At 47.0% G+C, this 26,581-nt stretch overlaps 1 protein-coding gene across 1 annotated transcript in view; it reads right to left on the bottom strand.

The window, feature by feature from the left end:
- Window positions 1–25,259, bottom strand: part of LOC140463123 (endothelin-1-like) — a 101,088-nt gene extending 75,829 nt beyond the window's left edge. The window contains exons 1-3 of the mRNA XM_072556855.1: window positions 25,130–25,259; window positions 5,302–5,491; window positions 1,389–1,541 (exon numbers count right to left, since the gene is read on the bottom strand). Coding sequence (XP_072412956.1) covers window positions 1,389–1,541; window positions 5,302–5,491; window positions 25,130–25,172 — 386 coding nt within the window. The 5' untranslated portion in view covers window positions 25,173–25,259. The remainder of the gene's footprint in view (window positions 1–1,388; window positions 1,542–5,301; window positions 5,492–25,129) is intronic.
- Window positions 25,260–26,581: the final 1,322 nt, after the last annotated feature.

Genomic DNA, 26,581 nt, shown 5'->3' with positions numbered 1-26,581 from the left:
TGTGGGCCTACTTACAATGTACCATATCGGTTACATTGATTCAGGAAGGTAATTGACCACCACCAACTCCATGGAAATTAGGAATTGGCCAGAGTTGCTGTACTAGGCAGAGATGCACACATCCTGCAGATTTCCTGCATGGATGTTAATCTCTGATGTAGTATTAATGTTAAATTCTCACTCCAGTCCTGTCCCAATCAGACTATCTTTACCCACATTGATGTACTTTGCCAGCATCTTGACTTTTGTCTTTGGATTTCTAAATCTCTCTTCACTCAAATCCTCTTACCTTGCTGTCAGTTTAAAACCTTTTCTCTACACCTATCAGGATTTGCTGTAGTATTGTTGTGTCAGTATGCTCTGTCCCCTCCTGACTCAGGTTATCATTACCCACATCCAAGTCAGCTTTACTGCCTTGTCCTCTCGTAGAATTATGCAGTGCAGAACAGGGCCTTCACTCCACTGAGTCTATACCACCAAACGTATACACTAGTCCTATTTTTTCTGCACTATGCCCAAGTGGCATGAGAGGAATAGCTGCTTTCTGTGCATCCCTGTCCACGTTCCTCATTAATATTATCCACCTCTATACAACTCTGACTGTTCTCATTAACCTGCCAAACCTTACATCACCCCTGCTGTTTTGCTCTGATTGTGTAACTTTGCCATGTCCTAGTGTCATTTAGGTGAAGACTGTCCCTTCAGAACAGTCCCGTGAAGGTGTCTGTGGGCTATGAGTCAAACCCCATTTCTTCCCCACTAATCTTTGAGCCATGTATCCAAATCCTTGTCTTATTCATTTTTTGCCCATTTACTCACAGCTCAAGCAACAATCCAGAGATTATCATCTCTAAGGTCAGGCATTTCCATCAAGACCCCAGTTGCTTGCACATCCTTTGCAGAGCCTCTTTCTTAGTCCTATCTCTGTCGTTGGTAGCCACATTGGCCGTGAAGCTAAATCCTTCCTTTCCCACTAGCTTCCTCTCTATCCTAATGGCGACTTCCTTAACCCTGGGCACCACTTCACATCACATCCAGTTCTTCACTGGATTCACATGTCCCTGTTCCTCACCCAACCTGATTCATCATGCACCAACTGTAGATAGGTCTCCACTGAGATTCACAATGTTTAAATCCCACAGGTTGCAGTTGTTCAGCGTGGGAGAGATCCCTGCCAGGCCGGATTGGAAGAAATCTCTGCCAGGCCAGTTTGGGAGCGGATCCCTGCCATGGAGTATGAGTGGATTTCTGCTAGGACAGATCAGGAGTGGATCAAGATTTAATCAGAAGCTTCTGTTTAGACAGCACAGCAACATCTGGTTACTCTCCTGATTTCATGCACAGTTGCCACAAACTGTTTGCACTTAGCTTGTATTTGACCTCCACACCTTTCATTCTGTCGACAAAATTGGTTACACTGCCAATCAGTTTCTTCTGTGCAGATACATCGAGCTCTTGGAGCCGTCGGGGACCCACTTGTCTCCTCTTTGTCCGAACGTTTATGCCTTTGCACATTCGTTAATCCATATGGTACAATTCGTCTGGAATTAAGATGCCATAACATTAAGGATGAGGAAAATACCCTGACAGAAAAGGACAAAATCTCAAAGACAGGTCACTGCGCAGTCAACAACACTTGTTCTCTTTGAATGTCGTGATTCCCTTCCTCCTCTTCTCCACCTCCTTCTCCCATTCCCCTGACCTGACTGCAGTGTCAAATCCACTCACCTGTCTCCTGCCACCCTGCACCCCCCCCCCCCCCGCATCCCTGGCTCGCTTGTCGATTGAAAGTATAGTCAAGTTTATCTTTAATTAATTCGGTGTCCCATGCTCTATTAAATGGTACAATTGTTGCTATTGCGTTGTTAGTGGGGTTTTTTTTATTATCCATTGGACTTAGGCATCTCTGGCTAGTACAGCATTTAAATTCCATCTTTAAATTGCCCAGAGGGCAATTAAGAGCCAACCACATTGCTGTAGGTCTGGAGTCACACACTAGCCAGACCAGGTAAGGATGATCACTAAAGGACATGAGTGAAAGGAAAGGTGGGGTTTTCCAACAATTGACAATGGATCCATGGTTATTATTAGTCTCCTCATTTCAGATTTTGTTTTCTAATGTATTCACATTCAACCACCTGCCATGTAGAATTCAAACCCAGGTCCCCAGAATGTTACTTGGGTCTCTGGATTCACCGTCCAAAAATAATACCACTCGACCATTGCTTCCCCCCTGGGTGAACGGTGTGAACGTTGAAGTGGTGGATGTGGTGCCAATCAAGTGGGCGGCTTTTTCCTGGATGGTGTCAATCCTGTTGTATTTGGAACAACAACCATCCAGGCAAGTGGGGAGTATTCCATCACAATCCCGGCCTTGTGCCTTGTAGATGGTGGACAGGCTTTGGCGAGTCAGGAAGTAAATGAGCCACCCCAGGATTCCTTGTTTTGTAGCCACAAGGCAAGGCCATTTCAGTTTCTGGGGCAACTCCCAGATGGTCAGAGGAAAATTAGATCATGAAGAAAGAGCAGGAGGAAAGTATTCAAACCTTTGAGCTTGCTCTAACATCCAATAAGATGGCAACTAATTTACCTTATTACCATTTTCCAACCCCCATGTCCCTTGTGACCATTAACATCATAAAATATATTTGATCTCTGTTTTTAAAATGGCCTATGCTGTACAGCCTCCTGGAGCAGAAAATTCCAACATCCACCATCCTCTGAGTGAAGATGTTTCTCCACACCACAGTCTTAAGTGTCTTGCATTTTATCTGAAAATATGTCCTCTGGTTCTACACGATACAACCAGCTATATCGATTCTCCAACATCTATCTCGTCAAACTGTGTAATGGGTGTTACACCTCAATTAGAGCACCTCACGCTCTTCAAAGAGAATACAGACCCCGACTCCTCAATGGTAACACCATTGAATGTTTAGGAGAGATGGCTATTATTTGTGTGGTGTGAATGTTACTTGCCATTTATCAGCCCAAGCTTAGATATTATTTAGATCTTACTGCATGTTGTTGCTTATGTTTGGAGTCCTGTCTGGGAGCTGTACCAGATTGACACCTTAAGTTTAGATGTGCTGGTGCTGCTCCTGGCATACCACTCCTCCACTCTTCATTGATCCAGGGTTAATTCCCTGGCTTGATGGTAATCATTGATTGGGGGATCTGCCAAGCAATGGGGTTGCTGTAGGTCAAACATTAGGCCTGTCCCACCATGCAACATGGCTGGTCTATAACCTAACTCCATATCCGTCATTACAGTTTAATCGTATTGTCCTCTTGATAGCAACAGCAACCAGAGTCAACTAGCCAAACAGTCAGCAATAATTTGCTTAAACATAAACAGGGATCATAAGATTAGAAGCAGAAGTAGACTATTCAGCCCATCCAGACCACTCTGCTAGTCGGTGAGATGTTACTGTTCGAATAATCCACAACTCCACTTTCCTGCCCTTTCCCCATAATCCTTGATTCCCTTACTGATTAAAGATCTGTCTATCTCAGCCTTGAAGATACTTAATGACCCAGCCTTGGTGGGCCTGTGTGGTAAAACAAATTACAGATTCACTGCCCTTGGAGAGAAGAAATTTGTCCTCATTTCTGTTTTACGTCAGCCACCCATTATTCTGAAATTATACCTTTGTATCCTGGAACATTAAGCTGCCAGTCCTGTCCACCCTTGAGCCACGTTTCTGTAATTGTTATGATATCCCAGTCCCATGTTCCTAACCATACCCTGAGTTCATCTGCCTTTCCTGTTAGGCCTACAATTTAATTTCAAAAGGATTGAATGCAACAGTACAACAGACAGGGCTTTGAAGAGACCACACCCGGAATACGTGATAGGATTTTGTTCCATTTGCCTGAGGAATGAGATATTTTCTGGACACTGGGTGCAGTAAACTTTGAACATGACAACTGTCTTCGATTGTCGTAAAGACCTTTGGTTCTTTAATACCCTTTACACGAAAGGAAATCTGTTGTTCTTACCTGATCTGGGACTACATGTGACTTCAGATCCATAACAATATGGTTACCTTTTAAATGCCTTCTGAAATGGCCCTAGAAATTTTACCTAGTTAAGGGCAATTAGGGTTGGGCAACAAATGTTTGCCTTGCCAGGGACACCCATAACCCATGAAAGAAAAAAGAAAACATCAGGATTAGACCATCCAGATCTCAAACCATATTCTGCTATTCAATATGGTCAGGGCTGATTTCCTGCCTCAACTTTATTTCTTGCTTAATCCATAGATTGTTTGATTCTCTGAGAGCTCAACATCTGTCTGTCTCAGCCTTGGATATCCTCAACAGATCATCCACAACTCTCAGGGGTAGAGTTTACAAAGATTCACAGTCCCTCGAACGAAGACCTGCTTTCCCATCTTCGCCCCTATCCTGAGACTGTGCCCCATGTTCTAGATAGCCCTGACAGAAAGAAACAAGCCCTCAGTGTCAACTCTGTTGAGTTTCAGAACTGGGGAAATAGTCTCAAGAGATCGGCATTGACTACCCATGACTGAGATGATCAACAATGTCTTCACTGGAACATTGTGGATGTTCATACATCAAGTACATTTAAAGCTGTGATTGTTTTTGTTATTGGATGCAGTGGTTCAGACTTGAGAACAGATAGCCCTGGAAGTCCTCAACTTTGACTCTAGACCCTAGAGAGTCTGATAACAACAAATTAAACATGGCCAAGGATAGGACCTAATGATAACCAACTCCGTCAACTGATGAGTCAGTGCTCCTCCATGTTGAACACCAACTGGAAGAAGCACTGAGCGTAGCAAGGGGACAGGATGTATTCTGGGTGAGGAGCTTCAATGTCTAACACCAAGAGTAACATGGTGTCACTGCTATTGGCTGGGCTTCCTGACTCCTAAAGGATAGAACTGCTAAGATTGAATCTACAGCAGGCAGTGCGGGAAACACTTAGAGGGAAAACTGACTCGACCTCATCCTACATGTTACAATTGTCCACATGGTGGGTCGATGCTAATGTTGTGGCTGTCATCTTATTCAGAAGGTCATGAATCTCTGAGATGCTCTACTGCAGAGGGCTGTAGAAAATTTATTCTTTGAGTATGTTTAACTTAAATAGCAATGATTTAAAGGGATCAGGAGCTGAGTTTGGACATTGAAGTAGATGATTAGCCATGATTGCACTGTATGGTGGAGCAGGCTCAAAGCAGGCTGAATGACCTCCCACTGCCTGTGTATTCCTATGTACCTAATCCTGGTTGGAGTTCTGCACATGTCTGGCTCCACCTATTCACAACTTACTCTGGGGTGTTCATCCAGATGACATCCAGGTGGCAGTAGTACACACACTCTTTATCCTTGTAAGAGTAACAGGTACAACGTTTAACTCGTGCTCGAGGTCGCACCAACGCATTCATCCCTGAATGAAGAGGGGCCTGTAGTTCCACCTCCCAGTCTCCGGCACTGTCTGAGGGCTCTCCCCCATAGACACCTGCAAAGAAACCACAAGTTGGAGGTTTAATCACACAGACAAGCATCAAATACACTCACACAGAGTGAGACAAATGAGAGAATCAATAATCGATTCACTGAACCCCCTCATTTGGACTTATGGGCGGCAGGTGGCTCAGTGGTTAGCACTGCTGCCTCACAGCGCCAGAGACCCGGGTTCAATTTGCACATTCTCCCCGTGTCTGCGTGGGTTTCCTCCGGGTGCTCCGGTTTCCTCCCACAGTCCAAAGATATACAGGTTAGGTGAATTGGCCATGCTAAATTGCCGATAGTGTTAGGTGAAGTGGTAAATGTGGAGGAATGGATCTGGGTGGGTTGCTCTTCAGAGGGTTGGTGTGGACTTGTTGCACCAAAGGGCCTGTTTCTACACTGTAAGTAATCTAAACTACTTTGTTTACTTATTAATTTGTTAATACATTTTATTAATAATTTTATTAATTAAGTGTAATTATGAATGAAATAATGCGATGAATGCTCGGGTGAGATGTTTGGGGAAATGGGGAAAGATGGAAATAGTGTCGAGAGTGTGGTGCTGGAAAAGCACAGCAGATCAGGTAGCATCCGAGGAGCAAGAGAATCGACATTTCGGGCATAAGCCCTTCATCAGGAAGCCCAAAATGTCAATCCTCCTGCGCCTCAGATGCTGCATGCCATGATGTGCTTTTCCAGCACCACATTCTCCACTCTGATCTCCAACATCTGCAGTGCTCACTTTCTCAAAGGTGGAAATAGACAGCATGACATCAAGGAGCTCATGTACAAAATGAGGTTTAGCTGGCAATAAGTAGCTGATTGGTTTGTGTATTTGTGAGCAGTCATTTTCTTGCCAAAGGTCATTTGCCTAATGACAGCTCTGTGATTGGCTGATAGCTGAACAGCCTGTGGATGTGAATGATCCAGGGACAAACCTTTCTCCCACTGCAAGAGGAGATGGTGTCCCTCATTCTGTCTAGTAAAAATACCTGAATTGAAGAAAGTCATTTCTTTTCTCATTTCAGTAAACTATTGATTTTAACCAACAAGTCAGAGACTTATCACCTGTGAACGAATTGCTCTATGCCTCCCGTGAAGAAGTGATAGAATCTGAAAAACTCAGAGAACTGACGGACTTGCCATACAAATTGAATCCTAAGGACTGGTGCCATAAAACTGTTTCCCCAATACCTTTTCCCCACCATCCTTAACACCTTTTTTTTTAAATTGTGTGTGTTGTAGGTGTGTGTGTGTATTGGAATTTGTGCAGGGTGAGGTGAGGGTTAAAACTAGTTGGAGGTGAGATTCAGTAGTTCATAGTTGTTCACCTATGATTATAACCTATTTGTTTATAATAAATAATAGTTTTTGTTAAGCACAAAAAATTTAGTCAGTGTGTTCTGTTAGTAAGTCTCTTAGCTACTGGTTAAAAGACAAAACAGCTTGCAGCAACTGACAGATGAAATAACTGGCTTCTTTAAGTATTTTTACTGCAGTGAGGGAGATTTTTCAGTTGTCCAAAGGCTTCTTTTGATATCATTTGCTTCCACTAGCTGTTCAGCTCCTCAGAAAGCAATCAGAGATTTATCACTGGACTAATGACCTTTGGCATTCACAACTGGTCACAATTTCACAAACCGCTTTTGCTGATATGTCCTGGTGCTACGACATGTGTAAATCTCTTCCTGCACCGATGGAACAAAACAGCAGTGAGAGCAACACACACAATGAGTTCCAGTAACTTGTTTCTTAATGTGCAGCAATTTCCTTCCATGCTCCTTGATTTTTAAAACAGACCTTTTTCCATTTTGGTCTACAATCAAAGTGCAGAAAATAAAGTGAAATGCTCTTTACAAGGATAGCTATGGCTACACATAACACAAAGTATGTTCTGGGGAGATGATATAAGAAGGTTACAAAGAGATCAGATAGGCTGCGTGAGTGGGTAAAAATCTGGTGGATGGAGTATAATGTGGGGAAATGTGAAGGTGAAGAGAGACCTTGGTCCTCAAGTGCATGAGTTATATGAAGTTAGTTCACACGTACAACAGTATTTAAGAAGGCTAAACTTTATTACAAGAAGAATTGAACATAAAATTAAAGATTTTTTGCTTCAGTTACACTGAGTATTGAGACCACATCTTGAATACTGTATATCATTTTGGTTTTTTTTGTTTAAGGAAGGATGCAAATGCATTGGAGACATTTTTGAGGAGGTTTATTAGATTGATACCAGTAATCAATTATGAGGAAAGATCAGAATTATTGATCTTCATTCCACCAGAGTTTAGAGAAGTGAAGGATGAATTGATTGACAAAAGACTCCAAATGTTTTTGACAAGATAGATGTGGAAAGGATATTTCCTCTTGTTGGTGAGCTCAGAACTACTGGGCACTGTTTAAAAAAATGCGTGTTGCTGAAAAATGACACATTTGTCAGAGATTTTTATCTTATACTCATCAGGACAATTCGCAAGAATACTGATTTTAAAGTAAAAACTGTATGAGAGGAGAGTGCTGATTGATCGCCAAGTGATTTTCAATTGGTAAAGTTGTCACACCCTCATTTTGGCATTTATCATGAATTTTCCCTGATGCATGGAAAACCATATGCTTTCACAAAATATGCCTTTTGTCATCTAGATTCATGTTCTGTATCACCAAACAGTGATTTCTTTAAAAATCAGCAGTTATCCTTTCCTCAGATCCCCTCTAAACCATCCATAGTCAAACCATCCCTCAAACTTAGGCCCTCTGCTCTGATACAAGATTTGCCACAGGGAAAAGATTCTCATAATCTGCTTGCCTATGCCTCATAATTTTGTCTGCCTCAGTCAGATCCCTCCTCTACTCCAAGGAAAACAAAGCCAACCTATCCAGTTTCTCCTCAAACTGAGACCTTTCATCCCAGGCAACATCCTGGTGAATCTCCTCTGCATCCTCTCCAGTGCAATATTGTCCTTTTGATAGTGTGGCAACCAGAACAGCACGCAGTATTCCATTTGTGGCCTTACCAATGGTTTATAATGTTGAAATAAGACAACCTTGCATCTAAATTTTACAGCCCAGATAATGAAGGCAAGCATCCCTGTATGCCTTCTTCCACCATCCTGTCTCCCTGTGTGGACACCTTTAGGGATCTATAGACTTGGACACCAAGGTCCCTTTGTTCCTCAATGCTTTTCTAAAATTACAGCAATTCCTTCCTCAGTCCTCCGTTGTAAAACAGCCCTTTCCCAATTCAATTTACGATCAAAAACAAAAACAAAATAAAATTGAAAGGTACAGTCTTTACAGTACAACAGATTTTATGGGGTACCTGTCTAGCATTCCAAACTGTAACCTCCTTAATAATCAATTCAAACACCTTTCCTGCAACAGACATTTGCAATTTTCAGTCTGATGGAACCTTCCCAAAATATGATAAATTTTGTAAAATTAACACCAAATCATCTGCTAACTCATAAGCCATCTCTCTTTTTGACCCTGGGATGAAATGCATTTGGACCTAGCACCACTTCTCCTGTGATTGTAATTTCACTAAGTTCCCCTCTCTATCCCACCCACATTAGAGAAGAGGAGGTGCTTGAGGTCTTAAAAAGTATAAAGGTAGAGAAATCCCTGGGACCTGGTCAAATCTATCATAGGATATTGTAGGAAGCTAGTGAAAAAAATTGCAGGGTCGCTCCCACAGATATTTGCATTATCTGTAGCCACAGGTAATGCACCCTGGAGGGTGTCTAATGTTGTATTTTTACTTTCCAAAGGCTGTAAGGAGAAGCCTGGGAATTACTGGTGAGTGAGTTTGACATCAGTATTGGAGGGAATTCTGAGAGACAGGATTTACATGTGTTTGGAGGGGTAAGGACTGATTAGGGATAGTTAGCATGACTTTGTGTGTGGGAAATTGCGTCTCACAAACTTGATTGAGTTTTTTAAGGATGTGACCAAGAAAATAGATGAGGGCAGAGCAGTAGATGTTGTCTACATGGACTTTGACAATGCCCTTGACAAGGTTTCGCATAGCAGACTGGTTAATAAAGTTAGATCACATGGGATTCAGAAAGATCTTGCCAATTGGATAACAAAATTGGCTTGATGGTAGGAGATAGAGGGTGGTGGTGGAAGGTTGCTTTTTGGACTGGAGATCTGTGACTAGCACTGTTCCACAAGGATTCGTGCTGGGTTCACCGTTGTTTGTCAATTACATAAGTGATTTGGATGAAAATGTAGGAAACATGGTTTCTAAGTTTGTGGGTGATACCAAAATTATTGATGTAGTAGACAGTGAGGAAGATTATCTGAAATGAATTGGACCAATGGGCAGAGGATGGGAGTTTAATTTAGTTAAATGTGAGGTGTTGCAATTTGGTACGACAAACAAGGGCAGGGCTTATACAGTTAAAAGTAGTGCCTTGGGGAATTTTGTCGAACAAAGAAACCTAGGTACATAGTTCTTTGAAAGTTGCATCACTGGGAGACGGGGTGTTAAAGAAGATGCTTGCATTCATTGCTCAGATCATTGAGTATAAAAGTTGGGACACCATGTTGTGGCTATACAGGACGTTGGTGAGATCACTTTTGGAGTTCTGCATATGGTTCTGGTCACCATTCTATAGGAAGGATATTGTTAAATTGGAGAGATTGCAGAAAAGATTTGTAAGAGATGTTATGGGATTGGAGCATTCGAGTTATAAGGAGAGCCTGGATAAGCTGGGACTTTGTTACTGGAGCATAGGAAGTTGAGGGTGACCTTATAGAGGTTTATGAAACTATGTGGGACATAGATAAGGTGAACAGCTAAGGTCTTTCCTGAGGGCGGGGTAGTTCAAAACTGGACAGCATAATTTTAAGGTGAGAGGAGAAAGATTTAAAAGGGACCTGAGGGGCAACTTTTTCACGCAGAGAGTGGTTCATATATGGAATGAACTGCCAGAGGAAGCAGAAGGTGGAGGTACAGTTACAACATTTCAAAGATATTTGAGCAGGTACATGAATAGGAAAGGTTTAGACGGATACAGGCCAAACACAGGAAAATTGGTCGAGCTAAGATTGGGAAACTTCATTATTTCCTTATTGACTATTATTAACTCTTCATTTTTAATCTTTTGAGGACCAACATTCACTTTACTTTGTCTTTTCCTTTTTCAATACCTGTAGAAACTCTTGCTGTTTTGAAATAACCAGCTATCTTCCTCTCCTTTTCTAATTTCATCTTTACAATTACTGCTTTATATTCTGCCCAATCAAATGGCCTGCTACTCATACGAATATAGAAACATAGATGTATTCTGAAATATCCCCCTAAACATAACCATATCTCCATTGATCTATCTCCTACCCAAGTGTGCCAGTTTACTTCAGGTAGATTAGATTACTTACAGTGTGGAAACAGGCCCTTCGGCCCAACAAGTCCACACCGACCCGCCGAAGCGTAACCCACCCAAACCCATTCCCCTACATTATCCCTTCACCTAACACAATGGGCAATTTAGCATGGCCAATTCACCTGGCCTGCACATCTTTGGTCTGTGGGAGGAAACCGGAGCACCCAGAGGAAACCCACGCAGACACGGGGAGAATGTGCAAACTCCACACAGTCAGTCACCTGAGGCGGGAATTGAACCCAGATCTCTGGTGCTGTGAGGCAGCAGTGCTAACCACTGTGCCAACGTGCCGCCCAATGTTCATATGAGTATACAAACAAGGAATGAGAGTAGGCTATTCAACCCTTCGAGCCTAAATCATATTCAAAAGGATTGTGGCTACTGTGATTTTAACCTCAACTCCAATAATCTTCCCTTTGGTAAATAGACATCTATCTACTTTGCCTTCAAAATATTTAAATATTCCACATCCACTGTCTTTTGAGGAAACGAATTCCAAATCCTCACATCCCTCTGAGAGGAAAGAAAAATGTCCTCATCTCTGTTTTAAATAGGTGACTACTTATTTGTAAATTAGGACCCCTAGTTCTAGATTCTCCCACTTGAGGAAACATCCTTTCTACATGCACGCAGTCAAGACCCCTCAGGATCTTATATGTTTCAGTTAAATCACCTCAGACTCTTCTGAAGTTAAAAAGATCCAGGCCTAGCCTTTCCTTGTAAGACAATCCACACATTCCAGGCGTTAGTCTAGTAAACTTTCTCTGAACTATTTCTAATGCAGTAACATCCTTCTGTAAGTACAATGACCAATACTATACACAGTACTCCAGATCCAGTCTCACATATGCCCTGTTTAACTGAAGCATAACTTCCCTAATCTTCTATTCAACTACTTTGCAATACAACATAACACTCTATTAGCTTTCCTAATTACTTGCTTTCCCAGCATACTAACCTTCTGCAATTTATGCATTTAGGACACTCAGATCTCTCTGCATCTCAGAGCTTTGCAAGCTGTCACCTTCCTGCCAAAACTGAAAAAGGGCATTTTCCCACATCATACTCTATTTGCCAGATCTTTGCCAACTCATTTAACCTACTTATACTTCTCCATAAGCTCTGTAAGCTCCTTATGTCCTCTTTGCAAATGACTTTCCTACCTATCTGTGTACCATCAGCAAATTTAGCTACCGTTCCTCCAGTCCCTTTGTCCAAATAATTTGTATAAACTGTAAAGAGTTGTGGCCTTAGCACTGACCATGTGGCATACCACTTGTGACACCCTGCTAACCTGAAAAAGACCATTCATTCTTATATGCTGCTTCCTGCTGACCAGCCAATTCTTCTTTATCCATACCAATATGTTACCCCGAGTACTATCAACTTTTATTTTCTGTAAATAACCTGTGATTTGAAATCTTATCAAATATTTTCTGGAAATCTAAATAAAGTACATTCACTGATTCCCCTTTATCTATGCGCAGTGTTGATTCTTCAAAGAATTCCAATAAACTATTTAAACAGAATTTCCCTTTGACAAAACCATGTCGGTTGATCACCTTGGACGGCACGGTGGCACAGTGGTTAGCACTGCTGCCTCATAGCGCCAGAGACCTGGGTTCAATTCCCGCCTCAGGTGACTGACTGTGTGGAGTTTGCACGTTCTCCCTGTGTCTGCGTGGGTTTCCTCCGGGTGCTCCGGTTTCCTCCCACAGTCCAAAGATGTGCAGGTTAGGTGAATTGGCCATGCTAAATTGCCCGTAGTGTTAGGTAAGGGGTAGATGTAGGGGTATGGGTGGGTTGTGCTCCCGCGGGGCGGTGTGGACTTGTTGGGCTGAAGGGCCTGTTTCCACACTGTAAGTAATCTAATCTAATCTAATGAACCTACCTCAGTCTGAGGCCTACTGTCCTCTCTTTCAAATTGAATGTAACATTCAATCATATTATGGTTATAATTTTTGTGAATAAACTATGATTTTAAATATATTGTGTGTATAAACATTTATTTTCAATTTTAATGACATATGAATTTTCTAATTCTTATAATTATTTTTTAAGCATGTCTGTAGTTAAGGTGATAAGGTATTAATTAACTTGGAAGCATGTCTGTAGCTATTGGTAATTTCACTTACAACAGGTTGAGAGAGCTTCTTTGTCAACACTCATTAGTTTTTGTCTACGTGGAATGTTTTACAACTTATTACGGCAGTCCATTGAGCTATAAGGTCTGCTAGAAATTTCTAGACATATGGATTCCTTTTTAAGTTAAAGAGGAGCACCCACTGATTAATGGGGAAAAAAAAAAACTTTTATTTTAATTTTATTATGTTTTGGCCAGTTCTATGAAGTCTTTGGATGGAGGTGGTTGTGCAGGACCATGCTCTTGAGAAATACAAAATATAACAAAATTAGATTACACTAGAGTAAGAAATTAGTGATAGCCCCAAACTGGGACTTTGGGAAAAACCCTGAAGAGGTTACTTGAGTCCCAGTATATGTATTACTGCCATATTAAAATCAAAATAAAAGATGATCTATCAAGCCAGATTTGAGATTGGCATCTGCCTTGTCAGTAAAACTACTTACGGTGCCTTTATTGTAAAGTCATTAATTAATTCTATCACATTACACAATACCAAGTCTAATTTAATCTTCGCCCTAGTTGATATCAGAAGGTGAGTATCGGAGAAAATCTCTCAAAATCACTCTGTGAATTTCTCATCCAGGCTATCATCATCAATTTGACTTGTCCAGTCTATATACAGATTAAAGTCATCCATGATAACTGCTATCCTGTATCACAAGCACCCAATATTTCTTCTTGTATCCTTTGTCCCAGATTATGGTTAGTTAAGGGGCCTGTTGACCACTCTCAGTAGTGAGTTCTTTCCGCAATTATTTCTCATCTCCACTGAAACCTGATCTCCTGAACCAAGGTCAAACAAATGCACCAATGGGATACTTGATTAACAGTGCTACACCTCCCTCTTGACATTTACCCACTTCCAATTCTTCTTACATATCATTTGCCCTTCAATATTCAGCACCCAATCCTTGTTATCTTGTAGACATGGCTCCATAATGGATATCAGAGTATATGTATTTACTTCAGTGTATATGATCAATTTGTTTACTTTGCTGTGAATGTATCTTCAGAATCAAAGTCCTTTGGTTTTGTCGTTCTGCTAATCTTTGTAATGGTCATGATTTAACTGACAAAAACTGCGCTGACAATCATTCCCCACTGTTACAAAAATTGCTAGGAAATATACAAATGTATAAAGATCCTAATGATACCACCAAAACCCAATCCGCCTGACTGATTGCCACCCACAAGGAAATTAAACCACACCACGTTTCTTAAAAAGTAAAAATTTCAAAAGATTCTATTTATTAAGAGCAGTGAAGAGAACTGAATTGTAACTTGTGCAATTTGAACTATAACCCTTTCAAACCCCTTTCTCTCTCAGTCACAGACACACACAAACACATTTATGACAGGAAAAAAAGGCAGTTAGTTTCACGCATATATTGTGGATAGAAAAATATACAGATAAAGAAAATTAATTATTGCAGCGATGAGACACCATTGTCTGTACCATGAAGATTGCCCTTTGTTCTGATGGCTGGTCAGGTGAATGTAGGTTTCTTCTTGTTTGAATCTCTTTTATTTTTCAGTCTTTCCTAACATGGGGGTAGAGAGAGAGAAAAACAGAGAAGGAGAGAGGGATGGAGGGAGGGAGGGGTGGGGAGACACAGAGAATGAGCAAAAGCGGGTGTGAGTGAAAGACGGTGAGAAATGCTGGCTTTCTACCTGCAAGCTCTGGTTATTTTAGACTCTGCTGCTCTTATTCCTTACAGCTTTTCAATGTTTAGAAAGTCAATCAATTAGAAAGCTGTTGCCAGGACTAATTCCTTACCTGCAAACCTTTTATTATCATTCAGCCTCAGCTTCTCTCTCATTTTGTTTTCAAAACAGTAACATTGGAATGCCTGCTCAACAACATACAACATTTGATTTTCAAGCTGCAGAACTTTCCATTTTTTAGTTGTAGCAATCCAACTCCCATTTCTGGTTAAAGTTTCAAATAAGCTGAAAAATACGTGGTCTCTTACATAACATCTATTGTTGGTTTATCCTCTTTGCCCCTTTTTAATCATTCTCTGACCTTCAATTGTATGCATGTAACTGTTTTAAGTATCTACATTATGTTTTTATTTATCGGCTTTCTTTTACTTAGGTATCTTTAAGTAGGCCATTTATACAATTCCTCTTACTAAGCATTTACTCGTCAAATAGCTTACCAGACTCCTCTGATATTAGCTGTGTTTTTTAACTATGTTTTGAACCAAGCGCATGTTGTCCCCAAAAAGCTGAATTGCTGCACTCCAAAAAAAGTGAGAAAAAAGCAAGGTACACTTCCTTTTCCAACTTCTCTGGATATCCAAACCAGACAAACTCCCAAGATCAGGAGCAAATTACTGCAAATCTTGGAGTCAGTACTGAAACTAACAAATGCTGGAGATCACAGCGGGTCAGACAGCATCCATGAGAGAGAGAAAACAAGTTAATGTTTCGAGTTTAGATAACTCTTCATCAGAGCTGAAGTGAAGTGTGGAAGGGACAGCATTTATGCGAGAGTTTGGGGGAATGGATTGGGGTGGTGTAGACATAGTGGGTATAGAGTGCTGGTGTAGAAAAGATGTTGATAGTTCAGATTAAATGATTGGAATTTGCCAATGGCAGGACAAGGGTCTGATTCACTGCCAGGCTTGAAAGGACAGACAGTCTCACCAGGATGGAGGGAGGGGAGAGGGAACATGATTAGCTAAAAGAAAGGAAAGAAATGGGAGATGGTTTACAAAGTTTGTGAGAAGATTTGTGGCTCGGGTGCTCGTTGTTGTGGTTCTGTTCGCCGAGCTGGGAATTTGTGTTGCAGACGTTTTGTCCCCTGTCTAGGTGACATCCTCAGTGCTTGGGAGCCTCAGGAACGATGGACTGACAGAAGAGGCTCCCAAGCACTGAGGATGTCACCTAGACAGGGGACAAAACGTCTGCAACACAAATTCCCAGCTCGGCGAGCAGAACCACAGCAACAGATGGTTTACAATTTGAAGGTGGGTTGGTTTTGGGTGGAGAGGGGAATGTCACTCTGGGGGTTTTGGGTAGATGGGGTGTGGGGCTGCATATTCTCCTTCACTATTAATTAGGAATGAGAGTAGGTTTTAAGCTGTCATGTTTCCTGGGTAGATATTAGTCTTCAGTCTGTCAGAACCCTGTGAACTCCCGGATTCTAACTCAGATGTGAAGCTTTTTCAGAGGACTCCAGACATCCGCAATTGCTCATCAGAGATCTTAATTTGCTCAGTGATTTCCCACAGAGTCAGCTGTATTTGGACTTCTGCACAGTTCGAACACAAAACTCCTGTCAACACTGCTACAACAATCTTCCTGTTCTGACTGACTACATTTGAACAATCCATGTGTATGGATCCCAGGATCTGTTCTTAGTGAGTCAGCATTTCAAGAATTCTTTTATCATTGAGTCCCTACCGTATGGACACAGGCCATTTGGCCCAATAAGTCCACACTGATGCTCTAAAGGGTATCCCACCCAGACCCATTCTCCTACCGTATTAGTCTACATTTTCCCCTGACCAATGCACCTTGCCTACACATCCCTCAACACTATGGGCAAGTTAGCATAGCCAATTCACCTCACCTGCACAACTTTGGAGACATGGGGACAATGTGCAAACTCGACACAGACAGTCACCTGAGGCTGGAATCACATCCTTGGCACTGTGAGGCAGCAGTGCTAATCACTGAGCCACTGTACCGCTCATCTTGCTTCATCCAAACTCTATGATCTCACATTTGAGTCTCACCTGAGTTGAAAATCTCTCTATCAGCCAATTTTGCCTGAGCATAATTTTATGTTCCCCTTCTGCAATATTTATTGGCCCCAGTATTCTAGTTTGGATCTAAATCCCTACTCACTGTATCCCTACGTGCCCAGGATCCGAAGTGGGGATGCTGAGTTTTCACATGACAAAGGAGCAGCATACTGAAAGCTTGTGATTTTAAATAAACCTGTTGGACTATAACCTGATGTTGTGTGGCTTCTGACTTTGTCCACCCCAGTCCAACACCAGCATCTTCACATCCTGGCAATATTATTTCATCTTTGTGTCACCAGCAAACTTGATATTTGACTATCAAAGTCATTAATATATTGAATACTTGATGCTCCAACATAGGTTACTGTGGGATATCATTTTCTTCCACTTTATCTACTAGCTATAATCAGGTCTAGCCAGGTCTATGCATTGCCTTCAGGTCCAAGGTATTAATTTTAATCTTGACGAATATCCTCTGGACGTATCTACAAACTATTACAAACAGGCTTCTGTACCATCTCCACTCCTTCAAAATTGACATCAGGTTTGTTAAACCTACTCTTTATGCCATTCAGCTCAAAATTTTCTATGCGCTCAGTCATTCTGTTCTTAATTACAGAGTACAGTTAAAATAACAGATGTTAGGCAAACAGGGCTATAATTTTATCTTTTTTCACACCTTTCATAATTAATGGGGTTGCATTTGCAATTGTTTTCAATCCAAAGGGGAAACTTCTGAAACAAGACAGCTTTGGAAGATTGAACTAAAAATGGAGAATGCTAGAAATTATCCGCATGACAGGCAACATCCCAGGTGACGGAAACAGGGAACGTTGACCTGTGAGGCCTGAGGTCTGACAATAATATACAAAACTGACGGCTTAACAAATAGCTGCATACCTAGCCAAGCTTTTCCACTGGCTTTCACCTGACAATGTGGAAAATTGCCCAGGTACATTTTTTAAAAAGCAGGATGAATCGAACCCATCCGATTACCACCCCATAAGTATACTCTTGAACATCAGTAAAGTGACGGAGGTATCATCAGTAATACTATCACGCAACAACCTGTTCAGTGACATCCAGTCTGGGTTCCACCAGGGGCATTCAGCTGGAAGGAACAGGTTGAACTCCAAATGTGAGGTAAGACTGACTGCCCTTGACATTAACAGGACATTTCATTGAGTCATCAAGGAGCCCCTGGCAAAACAAAGTGAATGGAATCATGGGGAAATCCGCTAGTGGAATCAAACCTCACACAAAGACTTTGGTTGTTGGAGGTCAGTTACCTCAACCCCAGGACATTTCTGCAGGAATTCCTCAGGATAAACTCCCGTCCAAGCCATGCACCATCCTGACTTGGAAATTTAACACTGTTCCTTCAGTGTCATTGAGTCACAGTCCTGAAACTCCCTCCATTACAGCATTTTGGGTGACCTACGCCCCAAAGGGAGTTTTTAACTTTTATTCACTCATGGCTAATCTCGCGCTTGCCCACAACAAACAATAAACGGTGTCTGCTAAATATTGGCTCATGATCTACTTTTCTATAAATTACTTATTTCTTTATTGTGACATACTTTTTTTGTGTCATCTGAAAATTTGACTATTGTACTTTCAATCTCACTTCTTCCCTTCATTCCAGTTTGTCTCTTTATCTGTCTGTTTCTGTGACTCTCAGTCCCTTCCCTTCCACCCACCTCCCCCTAACCCCTTGAAAGAGGTGTTAGCACAGTGGTTAGCACTGCTAGGGTCAGTGCAGACTCGATGGGCCAAATGGCCTCTTTCTGCACTGTCGGGGTTCTATAATTCTCCTCACAGTTTGATTCCCCATTTCTGCATTTTGCTGAATGGCTACTCTTCACTTTCCTCTGTTTCATCCTCACACTTTTGGACAATAAATCTTTTCTTTTCCCTTGTTCCCCCAACTTTTACTATATCACCCTTCCCCTTAGTCTCTCACTGCCAAGCACTGCCCACCCTCCCTCTATCTATGCCCCAGTTCCCTTCTCCGTGTCCACTCCCTCAGAAGAGTGAGCCTCTGCCCTGGCACATTCTCCCCCAGCCCCCACACACTCTCCCCCAGTCCTCACACACTCTCCCCCAGCCCCCACACACTCTCCCCAGCCCCCACACACTCTCCCCAGTCCCCACACACTCTCCCCAGTCCCCGCACATTCTCCCCCAACCCCCGCACACTCTCCCCCAGCCCCCACACACTCTCCCCAGTCCCCACACACTCTCCCCAGTCCCCACACACTCTCCCCCAGTCCCCACACACTCTCCCCAGTCCCCACACACTCTCCCCCAGTCCCCACACACTCTCCCCAGTCCCCACACACTCTCCCCCAGTCCCCACACACTCTCCCCCAGTCCCCACATACACTCTCCCCAGTCCCCGCACATTCTCCCCCAACCCCCGCACACTCTCCCCCAGCCCCCGCACACTCTCCCCAATCCCCGCACACTCTCCCCCAGCCCCCGCACACTCTCCCCAATCCCCGCACACTCTCCCCCAGCCCCCGCACACTCTCCCCAATCCCCGCACATTCTCCCCCAGCCCCCGCACACTCTCCCCAGTCTCTGCCCCGTTCTGTCCCCATTCTCCACTCTTCTTCATTCGCTCCATCGTCGTTCTCTCTCTGTCTCACACACTCCTATTCTTCCTCTCATTTGTTCACTCTCACTTTAGATCATAATCCTTCACAGTCTCTCTCCCTGGGTTCCTTATCCCACACTCTCTCACTCTCTCTCTCTCCCCTGGCTCCCTATCCCAAACTCTCTCTCTCTCTCTGGGTTCCCTATCCCGATCTCTCTCTCTCTCTGGGTTCCATGTCCTGGTATCTCTCTCCCCCACCGGGTTCCCTATCCCGGTCTCTCTCTCTCTCCGGGTTCCATATCCCAGTCTTTCTCTCTCTCTCTCCCCCGGGTTCCCTATCCCGGTCTCTCTCTCTCTCTCTCTCTCTCTCCCAGGTTCCCTATCCCGGTATCTCTCTCTCTCTGGGTTCCCTATCCCGGTCTCTCTCTCCCTCTCTCCCCAGATTCCCTATCCCGGTCTCTCTCTCTCTCTCTCCCCCGGGTTCCCTATCCCGGTCTCTCTCTCTCTCTCTCTCTCTCCCCCGGGTTCCCTATCCCGGTCTCTCTCTCTCTCTCTCTCTCTCCCCCGGGTTCCCTGTCCCGGTCTCTCTCTCTCTCTCCCTGGGTTCCCTATCCCGGTCTCTCTCTCTCTCTCCCCTGGGTTCCCTATCCCGATCTCTCTCTCTCTCTCCCTCGGGTTCCCTATCCCGGTCTCTCTCTCTCCCCCGGGTTCCCTATCCCGATCTCTCTCTCTCTCCCCCGGGTTCCCTATCCCGGTCTCTCTCTCTCTCTCTCTCCCCCCGGGTTCCCTATCCCGATCTCTCGCTCTCTCCCCGGGCTCCCTATCCTGGTCTCTCTCTCTCTCTCTCTCTCTCCCCGGGTTCCCTATCTCGATCTCTCTCTCTCTCCCCAGGTTCCCAATCCCGGTCTCTCTCTCTCTCTCTCTCTCTCTCCCCCGGGTTCCCTGTCCCGGTCTCTCTCTCTCTCCCTGGGTTCCCTATCCGGGTCGCTCTCTCTCTCTCCCTCGGGTTCCCTATCCCGGTCTCTCTCTCTCTCCCCAGGTTCCCTATCCCGGTCTCTCTCTCTCTCTCTCCCCAGGTTCCCTAACCCGGTCTCTCTCTCTCTCTCCCCTGGGTTCCCTGTCCCGGTCTCCCTCTCTCTCCCCCGGGTTCCCTATCCCAGTCTCTCTCTCTCTCTCCCCAGATTCCCTATCCCGGTCTCTCTCTCTCTCTCTCTCCCCTGGGTTCCCTATCCCGGTCTCTCTCTCTCTCTCTCTCTCTCCCCCGGGTTCCCTATCCCGGTCTCTCTCTCTCTCTCCCCCGGGTTCCCTGTCCCGGTCTCTCTCTCTCTCCCTGGGTTCCCTATCCCGGTCTCTCTCTCTCTCTCCCCCGGGTTCCCTATCCTGGTCTCTCTCTCTCTCTCCCCCGGGTTCCCTATCCCGGTCTCTCTCTCTCTCACTCTCTATCCCCCCAGGTTCCCAATCCCGGTCTCTCTCTCTCTCTCCCCGGGTTCCCTATCCGGGTCGCTCTCTCTCTCTCTCTCCCCAGGTTCCCTATCCCGGTCTCTCTCTCTCTCTCCCCCGGGTTCCCTGTCCCGGTCTCTCTCTCTCTCCCTGGGTTCCCTAACCCGGTCTCCCTCTCTCTCCCCCTGGTTCCCTATCCCAGTCTCTCTCTCTCTCTCCCCTGGGTTCCCTATCCCGGTCTCCCTCTCTCTCCCCCGGGTTCCCTATCCCAGTCTCCCTCTCTCTCCCCCGGGTTCCCTATCCCGGTCTCTCTCTCTCTCCCCGGGTTCCCTATCCTGGTCGCTCTCTCTCTCCCCGGGTTCCCAATCCCGGTCTTTCTCTCTCTCTCTCCCCCGGGTCCCCTATCGCCCCTCTCTCTCTCCCCGGGTTCCCAATCCCGGTCTCTCTCTCTCTCTCTCTCTCTCGGGTTCCCTATCCCGGTCTCTCTCTCTCCCCCGGGTCCCCTATCCCGGTCCCTCTCTCTCTCCCTCGGGTTCCCTATCCTGGTCTCTCTCTCTCTCTCCCCCGGGTTCCCTATCCCGGTCTCTCCCTCTCTCTCTGGGTTCCCTATCCCGGTCTCTCTCTCTCTCTCTCTCTCTCTCTCTCTCCCTCGGGTTCCCTATCCCGGTCCCTCTCTCTCTCTCTTTTCCTGGGTTCCCTATCCCGGTCTCTCTCTCTCTCTCTCTCTCTCGGGTTCCCTATCCCGGTCTCGCTCTCTCTCTCCCTGGGTTCCCTATCCCGGTCTCTCTCACTCACTCTCTTTCTCGGGTTCCCTATCCCGGTCTCTCTCTCTCTCTGTCTCTCCCCCGGGTTCCCGATCCCGGTCTCTCTCTCTCCCCCGGGTTCCCTATCCCGATCTCTCTCTCTCTCCCTCGGGTTCCCTATCCCGGTCTCTCTCTCTCTCTCTCTCTCTCTCCCCCGGGTTCCCTATCCCGGTCTCTCTCTCTCTCTCTGGGTTCCCAATCCCGGTCTCTCTCTCTCTCTCTCTCTCCCTCGGGTTCCCTATCCCGGTCTCTCTCTCTCTCTCTCTCCCTCGGGTTCCCTATCCCGGTCTCTCTCTCTCTCTCTCTCCCCCGGGTTCCCTATCCCGGTCTCTCTCTCTCTCTCTGGGTTCCCTATCCCGGTCTCTCTCTCTCTCTCTCTCCCTCGGGTTCCCTATCCCGGTCTCTCTCTCTCTCCCCGGGTTCCCTATCCCGGTCTCTCTCTCTCTCTCCCTCGGGTTCCCTATCCCGGTCTCTCTCTCTCTCTCTCCCCCCCGGGTTCCCTATCCCGGTCTCTCTCTCTCTCTCTCCCTCGGGTTCCCTATCCCGGTCTCTCTCTCTCTCTCTCTGGGTTCCCTATCCCGGTCTCTCTCTCTCTCTCTCTCTCTCTCCCTCGGGTTCCCTATCCCGGTCTCTCTCTCTCCCCCGGGTTCCCTATCCCGGTCTCTCTCTCTCCCCCGGGTTCCCTATCCCGATCTCTCTCTCTCCCTCGGGTTCCCTATCCCGGTCTCTCTCTCTCTCTCTCTCTCTCTCTCCCCCAGGTTCCCTATCCCGGTCTCTCTCTCTCTCTCTCTCTGGGTTCCCTATCCCGGTCTCTCTCTCTCTCTCCCTGGGTTCCCTATCCCGGTCTCTCTCTCTCTCCCCCGGGTTCCCTATCCCGATCTCTCTCTCTCCCTCGGGTTCCCTATCCCGGTCTCTCTCTCTCTCTCTCTCTCTCTCTCCCCCAGGTTCCCTATCCCGGTCTCTCTCTCTCTCTCTCTCTGGGTTCCCTATCCCGGTCTCTCTCTCTCTCTCTCCCTGGGTTCCCTATCCCGGTCTCTCTCTCTCTCTCTCTCTCTCGGGTTCCCTATCCCGGTCTCTCTCTCTCTCTCCCTGGGTTCCCTATCCCGGTCTCTCTCTCTCTCTCGGGTTCCCTATCCCGGTCTCTCTCTCTTTCTCTCTCCCCCGAGTTCCCTATCCCGGTCTCTCTCTCTCCCCCGGGTTCCCTATACCGATCTCTCTCTCTCTCCCTCGGGTTCCCTATCCCGATCTCTCTCTCTCTCTCACCCGGGATCCCAATCCCGGTCTCTCTCTCTCTCTCCCCCGGGTTCCCTATCCCGGTCTCTCTCTCTCTCTCCCCCTGGGTTCCCTATCCCGGTCTCTCTCTCTCTCTCTCTCTCCCCCGGGTTCCCTATCCCGGTCTCTCTCTCTCCCCCGGGTTCCCTATCCCGATCTCTCTCTCTCTCCCTCGGGTTCCCTATCCCGGTCTCTCTCTCTCTCTCTCTCTCCCCCGGGTTCCCTATCCCGGTCTCTCTCTCTCTCTCTGGGTTCCTGTCCCGGTCTCTCTCTCTCTCTCTCCCTCGGGTTCCCTATCCCGGTCTCTCTCTCTCTCTCCCTCGGGTTCCCTATCCCGGTCTCTTTCTCTCTCTCCCTCGGGTTCCCTATCCTGGTCTCTCTCTCTCCCCCCGGGGTTCCCTATCCCGGTCGCTCTCTCTCTCTCTCTCTGGGTTCCCTATCCCGGTCTCTCTCTCTCGCTCTCCCTCGGGTTCCCTATCCAGGTCTCTCTCTCTCTCTCTCTCTCTGGGTTCCCTATCCCGGTCTCTCTCTCTCTCTCTCTCCCTTGGGTTCCCTATCCCGGTCTCTCTCTCTCTCTCTCCCTGGGTTCCCTATCCCGGTCTCTCTCTCTCCCCCGGGTTCCCTATCCCGATCTCTCTCTCTCTCCCCCGGGTTCCCTATCCCGGTCTCTCTCTCTCTCTCTCTCTTTCCCCCGGGTTCCCTATCCCGGTCTCTCTCTCTCCCACGGGTTCCCTATCCCGGTCTCTCTCTCTCCCCCGGGTTCCCTATCCCGATCTCTCTCTCTCTCCCCGGGTTCCCTATCCCGGCCTCTCTCTCTCTCTCCCTCGGGTTCCCTATCCCGGTCTCTCTCTCTCCCCCCCCCGGGTTCCCTATCCCGGTCTCTCTCTCTCTCTCTCCCTCGGGTTCCCTATCCCGGTCTCTCTCTCTCTCTCTGGGTTCCCTATCCCGGTCTCTCTCTCTCTCTCTCTCTCTCCCTCGGGTTCCCTATCCCGGTCTCTCTCTCTCTCTCTCCCCCGGGTTCCCTATCCCGGTCTCTCTCTCTCCCCCGGGTTCCCTATCCCGATCTCTCTCTCTCCCTCGGGTTCCCTATCCCGGTCTCTCTCTCTCTCTCTCTCTCTGGGTTCCCTATCCCGGTCTCTCTCTCTCTCTCTCTCTCTCCCTTGGGTTCCCTATCCCGGTCTCTCTCTCTCTCTCTCTCCCCCGGGTTCCCTATCCCGGTCTCTCTCTCTCTCTCTCTCTGGGTTCCCTATCCCGGTCTCTCTCTCTCTCTCTCTCTCTCCCTTGGGTTCCCTATCCCGGTCTCTCTCTCTCTCTCTCTCCCCCGGGTTCCCTATCCCGGTCTCTCTCTCTCTCTCTCTCCCTCGGGTTCCCTATCCCGGTCTCTCTCTCTCTCTCTCTCTCTCCCTTGGGTTCCCTATCCCGGTCTCTCTCTCTCTCTCTCTCTCCCCCTGGGTTCCCTATCCCGGTCTCTCTCTCTCTCTCTCTCTCCCCCTGGGTTCCCTATCCCGGTCTCTCTCTCTCTCTCTCTCTCCCTTGGGTTCCCTATCCCGGTCTCTCTCTCTCTCTCTCCCTTGGGTTCCCTATCCCGGTCTCTCTCTCTCTCTCCCCCGGGTTCCCTATCCCGGTCTCTCTCTCTCTCTCTCTCTCCCTCGGGTTCCCTATCCCGGTCTCTCTCTCTCTCTCTCTCCCTTGGGTTCCCTATCCCGGTCTCTCTCTCTCTCTCTCTCCCCCGGGTTCCCTATCCCGGTCTCTCTCTCTCTCTCTCTCTCCCCCTGGGTTCCCTATCCCGGTCTCTCTCTCCCCCGGGTTCCCTATCCCGGTCTCTCTCTCTCTCTCTCTCTCCCCCAGGTTCCCTATCCCGGTCTCTCTCTCTCTCTCTCCCTTGGGTTCCCTATCCCGGTCTCTCTCTCTCTCTCCCCCGGGTTCCCTATCCCGGTCTCTCTCTCTCCCCCGGGTTCCCTATCCCGATCTCTCTCTCTCCCTCGGGTTCCCTATCCCGGTCTCTCTCTCTCTCTCTCTCCCTTGGGTTCCCTATCCCGGTCTCTCTCTCTCTCTCTCTCCCCCGGGTTCCCTATCCCGGTCTCTCTCTCTCTCTCTCTCTCCCCCTGGGTTCCCTATCCCGGTCTCTCTCTCCCCCCGGGTTCCCTATCCCGGTCTCTCTCTCTCTCTCTCTCTCCCCCGGGTCCCCTATCCCGGTCTCTCTCCCCCCCGGGTCCCCTATCCCCCCCCCGCCGTGTTACCTGCTCCCGGGAGAGTCCCGATCAGGAATACCACGGACCACATCTGCAGAGCGGTTCGGGAGCCGGTGTCTCTGTGTCCCCTCGCCGCTGCTCCTTCTCCTGAGCTCGGCCTGTGTGCCAGTGGGAGGGAGCTGGCTGGCACAAGGGCAGGGGGAGGACTCCCGAGCCACTCCCGGAATATATCCCCACACCCACCACACCCCACCCCAGCCCCGGTACCGAGAGAGACCCTTCCCTACTGAGAGAGAGAGAGAGACCCCCTCGCTGCCTGAGGGTGGGACCTGCAGCTGAGAGAGACCTCTATCCAAGTACAGCTTCTTCACTTTGAAGCAAATGTTTCCATCCGGAGACAGACACTGGCCCCTAAAGACAGAGTGAGACTCCGCAGGTCCACAGGCAGTAAGGATCATACCCACACAAACTCAGAGATGGGGAGAGAGACACACACAAACATACAGACAGACACACACACAGACTCACAGAGATGGGGAGACACACAGACACACACACAGACTCACAGAGATGGGGAGACACACAGACACACACACAGACTCACAGAGATGCAAAGACACACACACACACAGACTCACAGAGACGGGGAGACACACAGACACACACACACAGACTCACAGAGACGGGGAGACACACACACAGACACACACCCACAGACCCACAGAGACGGGGAGACACACAGACTCACACACACAGACTCACAGAGATGCAAAGACACACACACACACACACAGACTCACAGAGATGGGGAGACACACAGACTCACACACACAGACTCACAGAGATGCAAAGACACACACAGACTCACAGAGATGGGGAGACACACACAGACAGACACACACCCACACACACAGACTCACAGAGACGGGGAGACACACACAGACACACACACACAGACCCACAGAGATGGGGAGACACACACACACAGACTCACAGAGATGCACAGACACACACACAGACTCACAGAGATGGGGAGACACACAGACTCACACACACAGACTCACAGAGATGGGGAGACACACACAGACACACACACACAGACTCACACACACAGACTCACAGAGATGGGCAGACACACACAGACACACACACACAGACACACACACACAGACTCACAGAGATGGGGAGACACACATAGACACACAGACACACATACACAGACTCACAGAGATGGGGAGACACACACACACACACAGACTCACAGAGATGGGGAGACACACACAGACACACAGACACACAAACACACACTCACAGAGATGCACAGACACACACAGACACACACACAGACTCACACAGATGGGCAGACACACACACACACAGACTCACAGAGATGGGGAGACACACACACACACACATACACACAGACTCACAGAGATGGGGAGACACACAGACACACACACACAGACTCACAGAGATGCACAGACACACACACACACACAC

This window comes from Chiloscyllium punctatum, chromosome 37, assembly GCF_047496795.1.
Source record: "Chiloscyllium punctatum isolate Juve2018m chromosome 37, sChiPun1.3, whole genome shotgun sequence".
In the NCBI taxonomy this organism is placed as follows: domain Eukaryota; kingdom Metazoa; phylum Chordata; class Chondrichthyes; order Orectolobiformes; family Hemiscylliidae; genus Chiloscyllium; species Chiloscyllium punctatum.
Note: the sequence above shows the minus strand (reverse complement) of the source record. Positions and strands in the feature narration are given on the sequence as shown.